General features: G+C 33.0%; 1 protein-coding gene and 1 pseudogene across 4 annotated transcripts; one reads left to right on the forward strand and one right to left on the reverse strand.

Moving 5' to 3' along the window:
• Positions 1-7,462: 7,462 nt before the first annotated feature.
• On the forward strand, positions 7,463-11,301 carry LOC132610672 (uncharacterized). Of its 4 annotated transcripts, none has more exons than XM_060325006.1 (6): positions 7,463-7,579; positions 7,975-8,050; positions 8,163-8,279; positions 9,716-9,832; positions 9,918-10,016; positions 10,747-11,301. In XM_060325006.1, coding segments are annotated over exons 2-6 (609 nt in total). In that variant the 5' UTR covers positions 7,463-7,579; positions 7,975-8,049; the 3' UTR covers positions 11,022-11,301. The 4 variants fall into 4 exon arrangements, with proteins under 4 accessions (XP_060180989.1, XP_060180987.1, XP_060180988.1 ...); XM_060325004.1 differs by having other exon boundaries at positions 7,471-7,886; XM_060325005.1 differs by having other exon boundaries at positions 7,471-7,670.
• Positions 11,302-11,450: 149 nt separating this feature from the next.
• LOC132611619 (pathogenesis-related protein STH-2-like) lies at positions 11,451-13,945 on the reverse strand (annotated as a pseudogene).
• Between the last annotated feature and the right edge of the window lie 3,289 nt (positions 13,946-17,234).

A 17,234-nucleotide genomic window follows, 5' to 3' on the forward strand; every position in this document is an offset into this window, starting at 1 on the left:
GACTTTTTCGAGAAAAAACCCAAACAACCAGAAAAAACTGAATAACCCGAGAAAATCTGAAGTTGAAAAACCTGAATTTTATTGGTTTGGTTTGGTTTATAAATTTAAAAACCTGACGCAATTGGTTTGGTTTGGTATTTGAAAAATCTGAATCAAACCGGTCCATGTACACCCGTAATTACTCTTGACCCCTTGGACATTATGTGTCAAAGATCGTGAATACACTCTCATTTGTGTGAGAGGGTATAAAAATTGAAAAATCAGCTTCCGAGTGGGTTATTTACTAACTATTAATTCTCACATAATCAAATACAATGATTTATTTGTTTAAATTGTATATTGCTTCTTCTTAACATATATTGCATATTTTATCCTAATTATATTCTTTTTTCCTCTTTAGATATCATAGTTAGTTGTTGTGATTGTATTTTTTCCTTTTGTCCCAGTTTGCACAACTTAGTTCTCCATTTAGTTTAGCCAAATATAAAGAAGGTTTAGCCACTAATAGAGTTCGAACGGTGTATTTTTCTAGAGAAAACTCACAACAGAAGAAGCCCAAGAGCTGATCGACAATGATTAATGGAGAGGATGAATTGAAGTCTTTTTTAAGAATGAGTTTGGGTTAATGGGTCGGGTTATTAGTGGACTTGGTCAAGGGGAAAGAACATAATTGGTCGGTCGGGTGAAACTAATTCCACCCGATGGCCACAATTCTTCTAAACTCAAATTATACCCACTAAACTAATATCATCCATTAGCTAAAACTTAAATAAGACAATTTTCAAATAAAAACCCAAACATAAAAATGTTTGAGGTCATTTTTATATATAATATGTGTCATTTGTGTATAAAATATGTATCAGTACCTATTTGTAATGTATAGAAACTGTATAAAATTTGAATCATTAAGGTATGTATGTATCATTTTTGTATATAATATGTATCATTTGTGTATATAATGTGTATCAGCACAGTGCAACTGCCCTGTATATAATATAAAATTGTATCATTTTTGTATATAATATGTATCATTTTTTGTATATAATATGTATCATTTTTTGTATAGAAAGTGTATATATAATTCCAACATGTCTATATAAACTGTATCAGTTTTGTATAGAAAGTGCACCATACGTATAAAAAATGTATTATAAAAACTGCATCATTGTGGTTTATAATATGTATCACTATTGTATATGTTAAAAATAAACATCATATCATTATTGTATAATATGTGTATAATAAATGTATAATTAACGTATAATTTATTATACACATATTATACAATAATAATATACACATATTATTGTATAATATGTGTATAATAAATGTATGATTAATTGCAGCATATGTATATAAACTATATAATTCCTGTATATAAAGTGTATATATAATTCCAACATATGTATATATGCTGTAGCAGCCCTTTAGTGGCAATGTTTTTGTGGCGACTTAGTCGCCACAAAAAGTTTTTTTTTTTTTTTAGCACCTGGGCTGTTGGGCCGGCCAGCCTTGACATTATTTTGGGCCGACCGGACACCTAATGGAATTAAGCCCAAACAGTGATTAAATGTGGAATTAGTTTGGCTGAGTGGACACACAGTGTCCTTTTCCCTTTGGTCAATTACATATGGACCAATAAATTAATGCGATATATTTAAATTAAAAAGTTCATAAATTCCACATCAACTTTTGTTTAAAAAGGGGCAATTTTAGACTAAAATTTAACATTAAGAGCAATTATAATTCAATAGGTGGAAGGGCATTTTTAGCCCATTTCCAATATGATAAAGGGCATTCTTGAACCTTTTCCTTTTAGTTTTTACTACCAACAATTATTCACATAAAATTGCTACTTTTGGCTCCATTCATCATGATCGGGCTTCATCCAATATAGTTTTTATATATACTATACTCAAAATTGTTGATACATTTACCATAAAAGTTTATAATTATGAGAAGCTTATTAATAGTAATAAAAGACCAGCAATGACTAGCCCTCAAATCATTGGTCTTTAACTTTTGTTCCTGCTTCCCATTTAGTGAAAATTTATGGGCCAAAGTACCCTTATTCGCATTTCAGGTGATATGATTCAGAGGTTTCCCGAAATGGTGAGATTTGAAGTGATACGTAGGGGATTTGGTGCGTCATGAATGATCGTCTCTTGGGCGTCGATACAAGCAAATAGAGATAAGAGTATGAGTCATTGCACGAAAATGGGGTGTCAATCTTTTGTTGTAAGGAGGGAAAAAGAGTTAAATTTGCTCAGGGGAGAGAGGCAGCCGTTAGCTTGAGAGCACAAGGGGTTTGAAGTTGGGCTGGCTCATTTGGACTGGTTCTTTGGGCCAAATTAATTGGCCCAGTGGGCTGAATATTTGGGGTTCATTTGCTGGTTTGGGGCCCAAAGTTCTTTTTTTTTTTTTTGCACGTACATCACTTCATGTGGATTGATCTTCAAATTTAGCCCTCAAATCATTGGTCTTTAACTTTTGTTCCTGCTTCCCATTTAGTGAAAATTTATGGGCCAAAGTACCCTTATTCGCTAGTCTACGAAATCAGAGATTCTGGGTTCGAACCAAGCAGAGTAAAAAAAAAAAAAAAAAAAATCGCAAGGCAAGGTTTCATAGGAACTATGCCTATTTGGATAAAGTTACATAGAAATTATCCCTTGCCCGGTATAGTTCTGTAGAAATTAAGTTATCCGGCATAAGTTGTGTAATAACTAATTCGCTCGGCATAAGTTTATAGAAACTATACTTATTCGATCAAAGTTACATAAGAAACTATGCCTTGTCCGACATAGATCTGTAAAAATCAAGTTATCCTACGAAACTATGCCGGACAAGGCATAGTTTCTATGTAACTTTTTCCGAATAGGCATAGTTTCTGTGAAACCTTACCTTGTGAAATTAGGTCATAGATCTGAATTTCTTTTGTTATTTCAAAATATTTTCAGCCACTTTTTTATTACTTAAATTGCCGAAGGGCAATAATTAAAGACCACCCTAAGATAGGGACATTCGTGCTAATTGCCCCAAATTAATTGGCCTAGTGGGCTGAATGTTTAGTGCTAAATAGACGGGGAAATAACACATATATACAGCCCACACATCTAGTTTGCAGCCGATGTAGCCCATTATATCATCGCTGTATAGATAATATATTTGTTATGTGTAGCTATATAAACATTACATATTCTATATAAACATTACATATACTCTGTATATATAATGTATATGTTTTATATAATCATGTATAAACACACGAAACCAACTTAAATTACAGTGTATAGATAATATATTTGTTCTGTATAGCTATTTCTAAGTTGTTCAACTTCCTTTGTAATTTTTTTCATCTGCTTGATGCCTTTTTAATGAAACTGCTTCTTCATCGAAATAAGAACATTTAGATAAAAGAGTTCAATTCTTGAAGATTCATCTGTCATGGTAATTGTCCTCGCTAATTAGGAATTGGAATACTTCCATAAACAAATCAAAATGACGTAGGCTACTAGAGAATTATTGTTGTGCGTGTAACTTCCGTATTGACGGAGATGAGCAATTTCAACTTTTATGACAAGTTTATTTAAAGTGTTTGAATTTCGTGTGTCCCTGAAACCCCACTTATGGAATTACACTATGTATGTTGATGTTGTTGTTGTTGAATTTTGTGTGTACGCGATAAGGCTTGGGTCAGGCACCTTTTCGTTAGAAAATGAATTATACGAGACGGGGCTCGAAGATAATGGTTACATGGATACTAATTAGGTGGTTGGGCTCAATTTCGTAAAGTCGTTCTCCGAGAGTCATCGGGCCGTCATTATCCCTAAATAGAATTGGCTCAAATGATAGCCTAACTAACATGGCCTTTCTTCTCCCCTATTAATTGATGGAATAATTACTTGGCATAGCTACTTGTAAGAGTTATCTATGGATAATAGCTCCTATTTGCAACAATTACATTTCGTAGCTACATGATACAATATCAAGAGGACATGTTGGAGTGGTTATTGGGTGTGTGCTCTGTCCCCGCAGATTCGAACCCAGCCGACCACTTTATTTTTCACAGCTCTCCTTGGTATGAGTGTATCTGAGTGTATTTCGTCATGTGTATCTCATGTGTATTTGGCTCATATGGCTTGTATCTCATATGTATTTGACTTCTCGTCTTGTATTTGAATGTATTTGACTTCTTGTCTTGTATCTGAATGTATATTTGCTTCTTGTCTTGTATTTGAATTTATTTGGCTTCATATGTATTTCGAATGTACACAGTGTATTTTGAAATTTTGTTGAAATACATTTGGCTCATATGTCTTGTGTCTCATATGTATTTGGCTTCTTGTCTTGTATCTGAATGTATTTGGCTTCATATGTATTTTGAATGTACATGCTATATTTTGAAATTTTGTTCAAATACATTCAAATAGAGTGAACACATTCAATTTCACGGCAGCTCGAATACATTCAAATACAGTCAAATACATGTGACATCAGATAAAGTTGGATACAACTTAACAATATATTCAGATATAATCAAATATAGTGAAAATATCTAATGGTAGCTACGCCTTGTAAATATGAAAAAGGTAGTTAGGAATGGTTAATTGCTCCTAAAAGGTAGTTATTTATGTAAGTTGCCCTTAATTGATTTACTTAGACTTTCTTTTCTTAATAATTTGGACTGAAATTAACCGCTTTAGACAAATATAATTGTTTTATAAAAATAAATAATTAATTAATTAATTTTAAAAGTTAAAAATGTAGCTTTTCTGAAAAGTATGTTTTGAACCCTTGCGAAATAAAAATTGTTGTTTCAAAACTGACAATTATGGTGTTCAAAACTGAACCGCAACCGATAACCCAACCGCAAAATAAGTTTATTGGTATCGGGTAATTAGATTAACGGATGGGGAATGGTTTGAAATGTTATAGTTAACGGATTAACGGCGCGGGGGGCGGTTTCCTCATTTTCCTTATCGATTTAGCCGCTAACCCGTTAAGAATAATTAAATTATAAATAAATCCCTATGTATATAAAGTACTAAAGATTAGAAATACTAATCTTTGAGCCTAAAATTCATTTTTCTTCTCGCAACATGGTAGCAGTTTCTCATTTTCCTTATTGCTTCTGCCTGATGTTTATTTCTTATTATCTCATGTTACCAACTAGAATCATTCAAAACATTTTTACTACCTTGGATGTTCTTTCCTTTTCTATGGTGAAGATGAGAACAAGATAGAATTACTAGTGGTTGTTTGAGAAAAATAAGTTTTCTTATGGACATTGACATGCTTTAGTATGAAAATATGATACTTAATCTGCACAGTTTATTTAATAATGGTACTTTAGTGAAAATTTAATTCGTATTTCCAATAATTTAAAATCATGTGTCCCAAGAATACCCACCATGAGTAATACATCCATTTAAATCTTGTGATGTGAAGCAAATAGGGTCAAATGTGAGTTTGCAACCTATACACTATCAATATTGCGCCTTTTGTATTTCGATAGTTTGGTATTGATGCAATAGTCCGAGCAAAGAGAGGAAAAAAAATCTCATATACTTTATTAATTAACCGATAAACCGACCGCTAACTGACTGTTAACCGCTAAATCCACACTGAACCAACCGATATCTTATTGGTTGGTTAGCGGATTGAGATATTTAAAAATCAATATCCGATAAGCCGAACCGTTAAGTACAATTATCCAACCGAACCGCCCGATAAGCACCCTTACTGACAATGTGATCTTAAAATTAACCACTCAAACATAAATCGCTACTCTCTAAAAGTTTTTTTTTTTCTAAAAAAAATAATTCTGACAAAAAGAGACTATTATTTGTCACTGAGTCAATCTATTAAAATATTTGTTACTTACATTAATTCTAATTTTTTTAAAGTTTGAATCTTAGTTATTCAAATCTTAACCATTAAGCATGTTTGTTTTTTCTTAATGAGTGTGAATAAATTTGAATGATTAATGTAATAAAGTATCATGAATATGTTTATTAACAATTTCTAAAAAAATATTTATTCACAAATACAACTATCATCCATCATTATTAACTGTTACTGTCGCGACCCACCATTATCAACTACCATCATCTTCAGCCATAACCACAGCCACAACCACCAGAGGCGGATCCAGAATTTGGAGGTTCCGGGTGCCACATCATCCAAAATAGTAAACCGGTCGATTTGTTCAATTTTGGGCTACGGTTCGGATAATTATCTTTTTCAATTTATATAGACAAATTGACCAAATATGCACATTTTTTTTTGGTTATGTTCTCTTTTAGATATTCTGATGAGATGGAAGATACCTAAGACGTTATTCTCTAAAAATTTGGGAAGAAAGAGATTTTTCACGTTAAAAACTGAACCTATATAAACCATCTAATACCTTTACCTCATGTATTCATACTCCAATGTCTATGCGTGTTGTTGCACATATATAATTGAGAAAGAATCAGGCATTGTAACTTCAGCCCAGTCATTTTCACTTAACGTGAACGTCGGTGAAAGATAAAAAAACCTTCAAATTTTAAAAACTCTAACATAATAATATTCATTATTTTTAAGAACTTAAACCTTTTTTAAAAGAATTAATACTATTTAAGTGTATTTTAAATATTTATGTGATGTTTTAAAATTTAATACTCATTAGCATGAGATACACACACAACACGCATATCAAGAGGTTAATACGTAAAGAAAGAAAGAAGTAAAAAGAGTCAAGAATTAATTAAAGCAAAAAAGAGTCAATTTGGTTTAATAAAGAATACAAGTAAAAAATAGAATTTAAAAACAAAAGATAAAAAATAACGATGAATAGAGCTGGGCGTGTACTTTCCTGCAAGCAAAATAACAAGCCAAAATAAGCAGAGAAGAATTAATCAAAAGGATTAAATATTAGAGTTTCAACCGAGGCATCCGGGTGCCGTGCCACCCCACCCTTCTACGAGATCCGCCCCTGACAGTCACCATCGATGCCAATCACTACAATCAATTGTCACCACCATTAACCACTATTTACAATCTCATCATCAACCACCGTTACCACAACAACTACGAAACACTACCAACAATCATCACTATATATCGACAACCTACGTCATCATTCACCACCGCCATTAATTATTATTATCACTCACCACAAGTCCACAAATACTAGTCGCCGCCACCAACTATCACTATCAACCATTACTGTCAGCCACCATCATCTCTAGCTATTATACCACAGCCCACCATTAGCCAACATTATTCCCAATCAGCACCCACATAATTTTTAAAAAATATTTTACTAATATAATAATGTATTAATTTAGTATTATAAATCTGTATCTTAATATTAAACTAGTAAAAATAAATCAGGCTGAGTCATTATTCCGGACAAAACTAGTCTAGTAGAAGATATTTTACTCTCTCCATCCTACTTTATCGACATCTCTACATGGCACGTTACACTTGCGTAAAGAACCCAAAAATAGAGACACATACAAAAAGGAAACTGAAATTTGAAACTTGAAGGCAACCATTAATTAGTTGACCATCTTTCTTTCCATTACCTACCGTACGTGCTTATGAAACGCATCACATTCTTGTCAAACTTGCCGAAAGTGCTATTGCCCCTTTGACCTCTCATACAAACAAGCATAATACAAGTATAAACCCCACACAAAATCTTTTAAAAAAATAACTTGATTTTGACCTTTTTAAGGATTTGTTTCCATTTCCAAGAATCATTCATAGTGCTTCGTTGAATATTCTCAACTTTTACCACATGCTTCTCATGTCTTTTGTCACATATTTAAACCCAAAAAGTCATTATTTTGTCTAAGTTCTGAAGCATATACAAGTTAAAAGTCAAGCGGGTTTTGGTTTGTTATGATTCTTGATCTTTTATGAATATGATCCTGATTTTTGCTGTTTTGATCTTATTTGCTGATATGGCTTTTCACTTTTCAGGAACAGAGATAGCTGGTTGACTCTTGGTATTCATTTTTCTTGCAAATTCTTGAAGCTTCTGCAAGTTAAAAGTCAAGTGAGTTCCAATTTTAGTTTGTTATGTTTTCTTTAATATTCTGTTCATATTGGATTCTGATTTTGCTGAAATGGGGTTTTTTTATTTTATTTTTTTGTTGGAATTTTATAAGTGTACCCAAGGGTCAAGGTGAGGGTACAGAAAGAAGAAGATGATGAGTATGCTTATGAGTCTTTGCCATCTTTGAAGGCTTTTGAATCCCTTTCCATAAGCGACTTCTCTTCTTCAGGTACAACTTTATCTATATGATCTTTGTTTTTTGCTAATATAACTTGGTCTTTTGGTTATTTCCTTATTATCCTATTGTGCTTTTCTTTTTCCTTTTTGTGATTTAACTATTTTTGGTTTGCTCTTTATCATGGGAATTTGGGAATTGCAAAATTCTATGTGTAGATGAGGATCTGGATCAGTGTCATATCTTTCTATGGCTTTAGCCCAATAACAAGCCTTCTGGATAACCCCTTTTTTTGCTAGTTGGACTTGTATCTCAGTATAGGGACGATATTTAGAGAACATCTAGCGGTAGATAAATTCTACTTTGCCTTAAAAGACAAATTGTTTGCCAATATCAGAATGGAATAAGTGAAACGTAGATGATTATATAGTCAACCTCATCTAGTTTAGGATTTAGGTATTCTCGAGTTGATATGAATGTAGTGGATTATATCAAGCTTTAAATTTTTCCATGTAAATGGATTATGACATGGTGGCGTTGTTTTGACTTGCTATGTATATTTTTTTTTGGGATAACCGGGATTTCCGAGAGCTTGTGGGCACCTCGACTAATTCGACGGGTACTTGCTACCTCCCACCAGCACAGGTGCCAGGTAACTCTGTCCACCATAACTTGGACAGATGGGAAAAAATCACCAAGTGTGACTCGCTATTTATTTATTTAAATGATGTAAAGATCGTTCAGTACAACTCATTGATCTAATCGTAGTTCACTTAAGTTATATTGACATCTCTCTTTTGCTTATCCTCCTGCTTAAGCAGGACACATTTTATACATGGATTTTATTGTAATGTCCTGATGCAACCAAAAGGAATAATGCAGGACATCATATTCTAACCTCCCAATGTTTTGCTACCTGTAAATAATCCTGAAATTTGATCATTTCCATTTTGTGTATGCTGTTCCTGGACCTCATCTATTTTGATGAAATCCCAATGTGCTGGACTGGAAATCCTTCAAGTACTCTCTAGTGTTTGATGATCCTATTTAAAGCTTTAGGCTTACCACTAATAGTACAGCTTTCTATAGTTGATAAGCTAGGTTAGCTTTAGCGGATGCATATCCATTTTCTAACTAGTGACTATGAGACTACGTTTTCTTAAAGTCTCCAAATCCTTGTAGTCCTTTCTTCTCACATTTTGTTTTCTTGCGTAGTGCTTGTTGAAGGCTTTGATTTTGTTGGTTTTATTCAGTACGCCATTTTCATAACCATGACACACGGTTTAGATAGTTGGATTTAAGCAAAAATGGGAGTTTGCATGTAAGCATCCAACAATAACTTTGACCATACTGTTGTAATATTTAAGGGATTCTATCAATACATTGTTGCCTCTCCGTATCCATTAATTTAGTCACTCTCAGCTTTAATAGTGTCTAATCAATTGCTTGCTTCTTTTTATTTGTTCTCACCTTTGATAGTGTTTGACTAGTTCGTATCTTTTGCTTCTTTCTGATGGTGTATAAAGACGATTCTCCTACATCAGTTGTGAGGATACCCCGAGCATGTATTTTAAGTCCAGACAGACATGGACTTCCATTATCAACAGGTTACATACTTCGTTAACAACTTTTTGTTACCTCTTAGGCTCTTACTTTGAAAGTCTGATTGACATTCATTCTGTTGATTGGCAGGGAGAACCAAGGACAATAGCCAAAATATTTTTGGAGGAAGCAAAACAAATCCAAGGGCCACTTCAGTCCCACGACCACGTGCAGTCTTATCAAGCCCGGGTAATCCATGATGAACTTTTGCTTTGTTGAATTAACTCTTTCACAGTTGTAGCACAAACTTGAACTTCTGGATACTGAAAGGTGTAGCACAACCATATTTGTTTATGACAAAAGTGTGATGGAAGAAACCTGAAAACGCACTTGAGGAACAAATGATTTAATAGCATAACATTTACATTTTACTTGTTTTTTTTTTTTTTTTTTTTGACATTATCATGTATATCTTGCATGGCCCGTCCTTATGGATTAGAACTGCTTTTTTGTGATACTTTAACCCTGTTACTTTGGGGACAGTAAAGTGTGACTGTGTATAAGAGAGAGAAACCCATAATAGGTAGGTTGAATTGCTTCTTCTTCATTATGATTTATGAGTAGAGTAATGGATAAAGCTGAGTAAATAAGGGGCAGGAAGTCCTGGTGATTCTACAAACAAATCATACCCTCGTGTAGTTCGCTGGTGCATGCGATAGTATACATTAATAAGCTTTATGCGCATAATCAACATATACATACTGGTTGTCAGTGATCAGTAAATTATTCTCGCATCAGAAATGGACTTACCAACTCATCTGACATATTTGCTTAGACGAGAAATAGGGATGTTGCTGATACATTTTCAAATGTTATTCTTGAGCCTCTTGTAAATTTAGAACTGTGATGCAGTTTACAATGATAAAACACATTATAGACGGTGTAGTTCTTGCTGAAATTATTGGAAATTTGCTTACAGATAATGATCAAATGATAAGCACGAGGAGAAAGACGAAAGCAGAAGTAATTTCAGGCTTGAAGAATCACAATGCATGTCAAAATAGACATCACATCAAGTGCAACGCTTTTCCAAAATCAATTCAAGCTGAAAATCTTACAAGTGGACACAAGGGCTCAAACAAGACTGTTTATGGGAAACTTGATTCTCGAGCAAGAGCTAGGCTAGTGAAAGCCGATCCAAGTCAAAGAACACACCTTTGGAAAGCAGATCAAGATTCTGTCTGTTCAAAGTAAAGAACTGAGTACTCCATATTGGCTAAGTAGTCAAACTCATTCTTGTTTGCATACAATTCTGGAAGTTTTTCAGGGAAACTGTCCCTTGACCAAGTTATAACTGAACTTGAAACTCTTCGTAGAGAAACCTTCTTATGATTCCTTTTATGAAAAGATTAATCCTCTGTGCAGAAAATTCTGCATTATCAGACTCTTGATGTTTGCCTCTTATGTTTAATCGTGACTACACCGTAGTGAAGCGACAAATGCTTAATTTCAAATTAACAGTGTTGTCATCCAATTATCTCTTAGTTTCCCTGTGAAAAAGTTATTTTATATCCTTCTAACTTGAGCATCAATACGAGTAGCTGAACTTTCATGCCTTCATGGCTCATTTATCAATTGGTACTGTTAGTTCGACAGATAGTTTATTGAGTCTTGTCCTTGATGTTATGTTTGTTGTACCTTTACAAGGCAAATGCAATATTAAGTTATAGAATATATCAATATAACAAGTCATTAAGTTATAGAATATATCAATATAACAAGTCATTTTTACAGATGCAACTTATCCTGTCTGATATAACTATAAAGATAGGGGTGATGTGGGTGGCCCAGCCAAGAAAGAAATGCCACATAATTAAAATTGACAATTGGACATTTTTTAGAGTTTGTTTTTTCTCCGTGGAGAAAGTGTGAAATTATTAATAGTACCGGTTTCAAGAAAAAGTGTGAAATTATCAATTAATGGTTATCATAGTGATTTATTTGTAAATTACCTTATGAGTACGTTAGATTGTATAAATATATTTTCGTCGTCAGTGCATTATGCTTAACTCAAGTTATGCTTGGAAATCATTATATTGAAAATAAATAAATTATTTGCTGTTTGGTACAAGCATTTGATAGGTAAATTAAAGCTTTCTACATTATTAAGAGTTCTTCCCATGACAAACTTGGAAAAGAACACACACACACACACACAACAAAAAGACGCTATAACAATGAAAACTCAAGACCTTTGTGTGGTATTCATTTATGCTCTTGCAAATACACCCTCCATTTCCAGCAGCTTCAAATTTGATATCATACGAAATGGATTCCAATTTGTCTCCAAGAACATCTCCTTCGATTATTGAATAATTGGTCACCAAGTTCTTGTCATCAACAATATGGATCTTGTGCTTCAAGTACTTGATTGGAGAACCTGCCATTCTCAAAATATTGTAATTATTTTCTTGGATGATCTGAAAGTCATCATTTCAATCAACGAAAAAGAATTTTTACACTATGAAGTTACTGAAAAGATAACGCAACTGCCCATAAACTCAAGTTTCACCGAATGGTCGCTCTAACTTCTATTTTATTGCAACGAAGTCGCTAAATTGATATTATTTTGTAACAAAACGATCACTCATCTTTGTCTAAGTATCATAGAAAATTACTAAACTATTTCGTGTAACAAAAGAATCATTAAACTATGCTAAGTATCACAGAAAATCATTAAACAATTTCTTCGTACCAAAAACTCATTTAACTTTGCTAAGTAGTAACGGTATCGTATAAAATGTCACTTTTGTTTCCTCTAATGACTTTATGTGATATCTAGGCAAACTTGAGTAATTTTTCAGTACAAAAAACAGTATTTAGTGAGTAATTTTTCACCCACAATAAGTTTCATGATAATTAAGCTAAAGTTGAGTAATTTTTTTATTACAAAAAATAGTTTAGTGACTTTATAAGTGCACTAAAGTGAATTTAAGATTTTAAGTGACCATTTATAAATTTACTTTAGTTATCTTGAAAATGATGGTACAATAACGAGCAAAATTATAAAGATAGTACGTAGAGGTGTCAAAATGGGCTGGCCCACCCCAACCCAACCCAGCCCTAAAGGGTCAAAGAATTAAATTGGCTAGGACGGACTGACCCTTTTAGTTGAAGGGCCTGCAAAATGGCAGCCCAACCCAGTCCTAAGCGGGCCGCGGGCTAGGACGGGCCAGCCCTTTAAGTTTTTTCGTCTTCCGAAACAACATTTTTTAAGTGATTTTTGGTACAATTTGAACATGAAACTTTTGCAATTTAAAATAGAAGAAACTTTTGCAATATAAAATGGAATCTTCTACTACCCATTCTTCGCCAAACCATATCATAGAAGAAAAAATTCAAGAGAACAAATATAAATTATTATTTTAAATCACTAATTCGGATCACGTTAAAAAAAATTAAACATAATATAAATTCTAAGACTAAAAAGTATTACTCCAGTTTCTAATTACTACTTAGTAGTAAGTACATTCTTTTTTCTCATTACTTTTTATCTTTTCATTTAATTTACTTATATTTTTTTTAAAATTAATTAATTTATTATTCTTTTCTGGCCTCAAGGGCTGGTCTCAGCCCAACCCTTGAGGCCGGCGGGCCAAAAGAGGCTGGGCTTTTGAGCCTCACTTCTATATGGGCTAAAGAAATCTTAGCCCAACTCTACTAAAATAAAGGGTTGGGTTGGGCTGGCCTCGCCGGCCAAGCCCATATTGACAACTCTAATAGTATGTATAAACTTCGTTACACTGACGGTGCATATAAAATAATTTCATAAAACCAACCTTCAACAAAGTTCATCTTCTTGATGGTTCCAGCACCATCATCACCCTCAACAATCTCAATATTTTTAACAACTTGTGGCATCAACGTGGGTTGTCAGAATCAAGAACCAAAGCTTTGATTAGCCTAGTAGGGGCAACTGGTGTTGTTGTCTCATGTGTATAAGTAGTGACACCCATATTAATGTTTGTTTTTTTGAGATATTGAACCAAAAAGGATTTATAAAATCAATGTGTAAGAATGTTTAGTTTGAGAATGTTTTGAGCTATGTGATAACGAAATCTTAGATGTTGTTTATAGGAAAAAACAAGTGACGATCTCAGAGTTAAATCAGCAATGCCTCTCTCAATTTCAACATTCAAAGTACTCCATTTTAGAATTTTTCAAGATGTTCTTCTGTAACTTCTCTTTAATTTAGTTTTTTGGATAACTTTATGGTAAATGGTCTAACAATGAGGCTTGCTTATGTTCTTTGTTTCAAACCTACAAAGTAATTTTCCTTCTAACATGTTAACTTAGTTCATTAATTAAGGTTTGCTTTATCTTAATGATTTAAGGTCATTGGTTTCTTCAAAAAGATTTGAGTCTCAAACACGTAGGGATTTTATTTTTTTGTGGACTTTTTACCAAATGTAATGAAACTTTTTTCTTGCTGAGCTCCTTAGGTGTTTTCTCTTAGAGATGAAGGATATGCATATGGTTTAATTAAAACTACTATCCACATGTCACTTCTGCTGTATAGATTTGACCCTGCACATGTTTTTCTTCTATAACTTTTTTTTTTTTTTTTAACTGAATGTTGAATTCGTGACTAAGTTAAGACAAAAATCTGTAATGTGAAATGAGAATTTAGGACACACTGAGGTTTTCCTTTATTGACTTCTGTGAGTCATGCTTTATCTACCTTCAGGCCTGAAGGATCACAAGTTATTCCAAAATCAATTCAAGATGAAATCCTACAAATGCAAATAACGAGTCAAAAGAAAATGATGACAGAAATCGCCAAAGGTTGTGGTGGGACGGTAAGTATCCATTGATTGTTTGTGTGGTTTAATGATTAATTTTAGGTAGTTTATTGGCTTCTTCTCAAAGATTTTTGTCTCAAACACGAAAGGGTCGATTTTATTATTTGAAGACTTATTTTACTCAACTCTTAGTAGTTTCCCATAGACAAGAGTTTAAGGGGGCATTCTATTTTTCTCCTTATATCACTCCCGTCATCTAGTTTTATGTGCATCTGTTTAGCCGAGTACATAATTTATAAAATTTAAGATTTTTTTTTACATGTAAGCCAAATGTATACAAAGTATTAAACTATCCTTTGTGATAGTGAGAGTTCCACATATGTTTTATTTTTAGTTATTCTTATAAATAATGAGTTTGTATAATTAATGAGTCCCAATAAATCATGTTATTAATGATAAAATGTGGATGCTAAGATTAACTGATTTATAAAAAAGGGAGTCTAAATGGTTTGCCCCAGGATAAGTTTTCTCTTTGTTTTTATTTTTATTTTTTATATGTCTGAAATCTTTTATTTATGTTGAATTGTTGATCGAAGTTAAGCCAAACATCCCTTGCAAAATGACGTAAGAAGATGGAGTTCAAAGAGGTGTCATCATCGTAAATAGACAAACTTGGCCGGTCAAATTAAGAAGAATTAAATGAAAAATAAGGCTACCTACTTTGATGAAATGTTAAGTCATTTTGGCTACAACTCTTTGTAATCTTGCAATATACTGTTTGAACCATTAGTACTGAACTACGTAAGAACATTTGACTGCTTTAGATTTTGGTAATGCGGATAGAATCAGCTTTAATAGTATATGTTTGGTTTGACGTAGCATATATATAGTGTATCATCTGAAAATATTTGTTTAACTTTTAAACAAATAAATGTTTGTCGACTATGAGCCGGTTTGGATTGGCTTATAAGTTGCTTATAAGTTACTTATAAGTTATTTTCAATTTTTTTGAGTGTTTGGCTGACCAGCTTAAAGTCATTTTGTGCTTAAAATAAGCACAAAAAAATAATTGGGCCCATTTGACTTAGCTTATCTAAAGCAGCTTATAAGCTGTAAGTTACTTATAAGCCAAAAAAAATAAGTTAGACTACCCCAACTTATTTTTTGTAGCTTATAAGCTGCAAACAGCTTATAGGCATAAGCCCATCCAAACAGGCTCTATATGAGTTACGAGAGTTAATTAGTTCTGTCATTTAATTATTTTGTTCTATGTAAATTGCTAATTTGTTCGTTCTTATTGCACATGATTTATCTCACATGAAATAATATATGGGTTTTTCATAATTTATATCAGTATTATTTCTGAAAAAAAAAAAAAAAGGAAAGTAGGAACCAGGCATGATTCTAATACAAAATTTTATGTGGAGGTAAAATCTCCTCAGTATAATAAACCAAGGGCGGAGCCACATTGGCTTCAGGGGGTTCATCTCGGCGAAAAATTACAGTGTATTTTTAAAGTTAAAATTATTTTGTTATGTATATATAATAGATGTTGAACCCCCTGACTTCATCGTGTAGTTACCTTTTAAAATTTTTGAATCCCTAAATGAAATCCTGGCTCCGCCACTATAATAACAACCAAACGACCCCACTCTCAAGTTGCTCTCTGGTCTATTCTATCTTTACTAACTCTTCTTGTGATTACGTCCAGTATTTTTTTCTCCAAACTCGAGACCTATTTTAAATTAATATTGAGCTTTGACAACGTCAAAGTATGCAATTGCAACGTCAATAGTTTTTACATGTCAACCGATGGAACTTATCCTATCAACCAGTGTTTTAAAAGACGGGGGCGTAAGGCAAGGTGTTTTACGTCTGTCTCAGCGAAGCATAAGTCTCATGGGACTTTCATTTTTAGTATTTCATAAAAGGATATAATTATAATAAATACTTTTAAATAGATAAAATAGCGTAAAAAATTAAAGAAAACTATAAATATATGCTCCATCCCCACAAAAAAACTAATCAGAACAATCTATTATACGCTACTTACAAGCACAAGTGACTGCTCATTACTTTTTTGAGATAGTAGAAGACAAGATAAATAATTGGAAAGAACATATATTAGGCATTCTAGCAATAAAAAAGGTTGTGACTTTTAAATTTAATGTTTTGGTTCCTTTTTAAAATATTTGAGTAATTATTAGTTGACTTTTGAGAATTTGGGCATTATATTGAGGACTTATTTAACAAATTTTGTTTTAATTTGAAGAAGTTTTCTGGGCTTACGCCCCAACACGCCCCAACAAAAAAAAACTCGCCCCAAACGCCCAGACGTACTCCCCGAATTGCTAGGCATACGCCTTTTGAGACTTTCGCCTCGAACCATCGCCCCGGGGCATTTTTGTTACGCCTCGCCTCGAGGCTCGCCCTGAAAACGCCTTTTAAAACACTGCTAGTATCAACTAATGGGTCGTTTGGTACATGGTATAAGCTGAGATATTCCAGTATTAATTTTAAAAAAATTTACAGACCATAACCATCTCTAAGACTTATTTATTAGTATTAATTACCTTTTTTTAAATTATTTTTGGTAGCTTAATTATTTATCAAATTACCATCTATAACTTGTTTTTGTAACTGCAGTGTATTTCCCTAAAAATAA

Source organism: Lycium barbarum, chromosome 9 (genome assembly GCF_019175385.1).
Source record: "Lycium barbarum isolate Lr01 chromosome 9, ASM1917538v2, whole genome shotgun sequence".
NCBI lineage: Eukaryota > Viridiplantae > Streptophyta > Magnoliopsida > Solanales > Solanaceae > Lycium > Lycium barbarum.

What these genes read in the sequence shown, in the direction of transcription:
- LOC132610672 (XM_060325006.1), top strand. An exon ending in AAGCGACTTCTCTTCTTCAG is followed by an intron (nt 8,280 to 9,715) that starts GTACAACTTTAT and finishes GTGTTTGACTAG; the next exon opens with TTCGTATCTTTTGCTTCTTT. An exon ending in TGCAGTCTTATCAAGCCCGG is followed by an intron (nt 10,017 to 10,746) that starts GTAATCCATGAT and finishes ATTTGCTTACAG; the next exon opens with ATAATGATCAAATGATAAGC.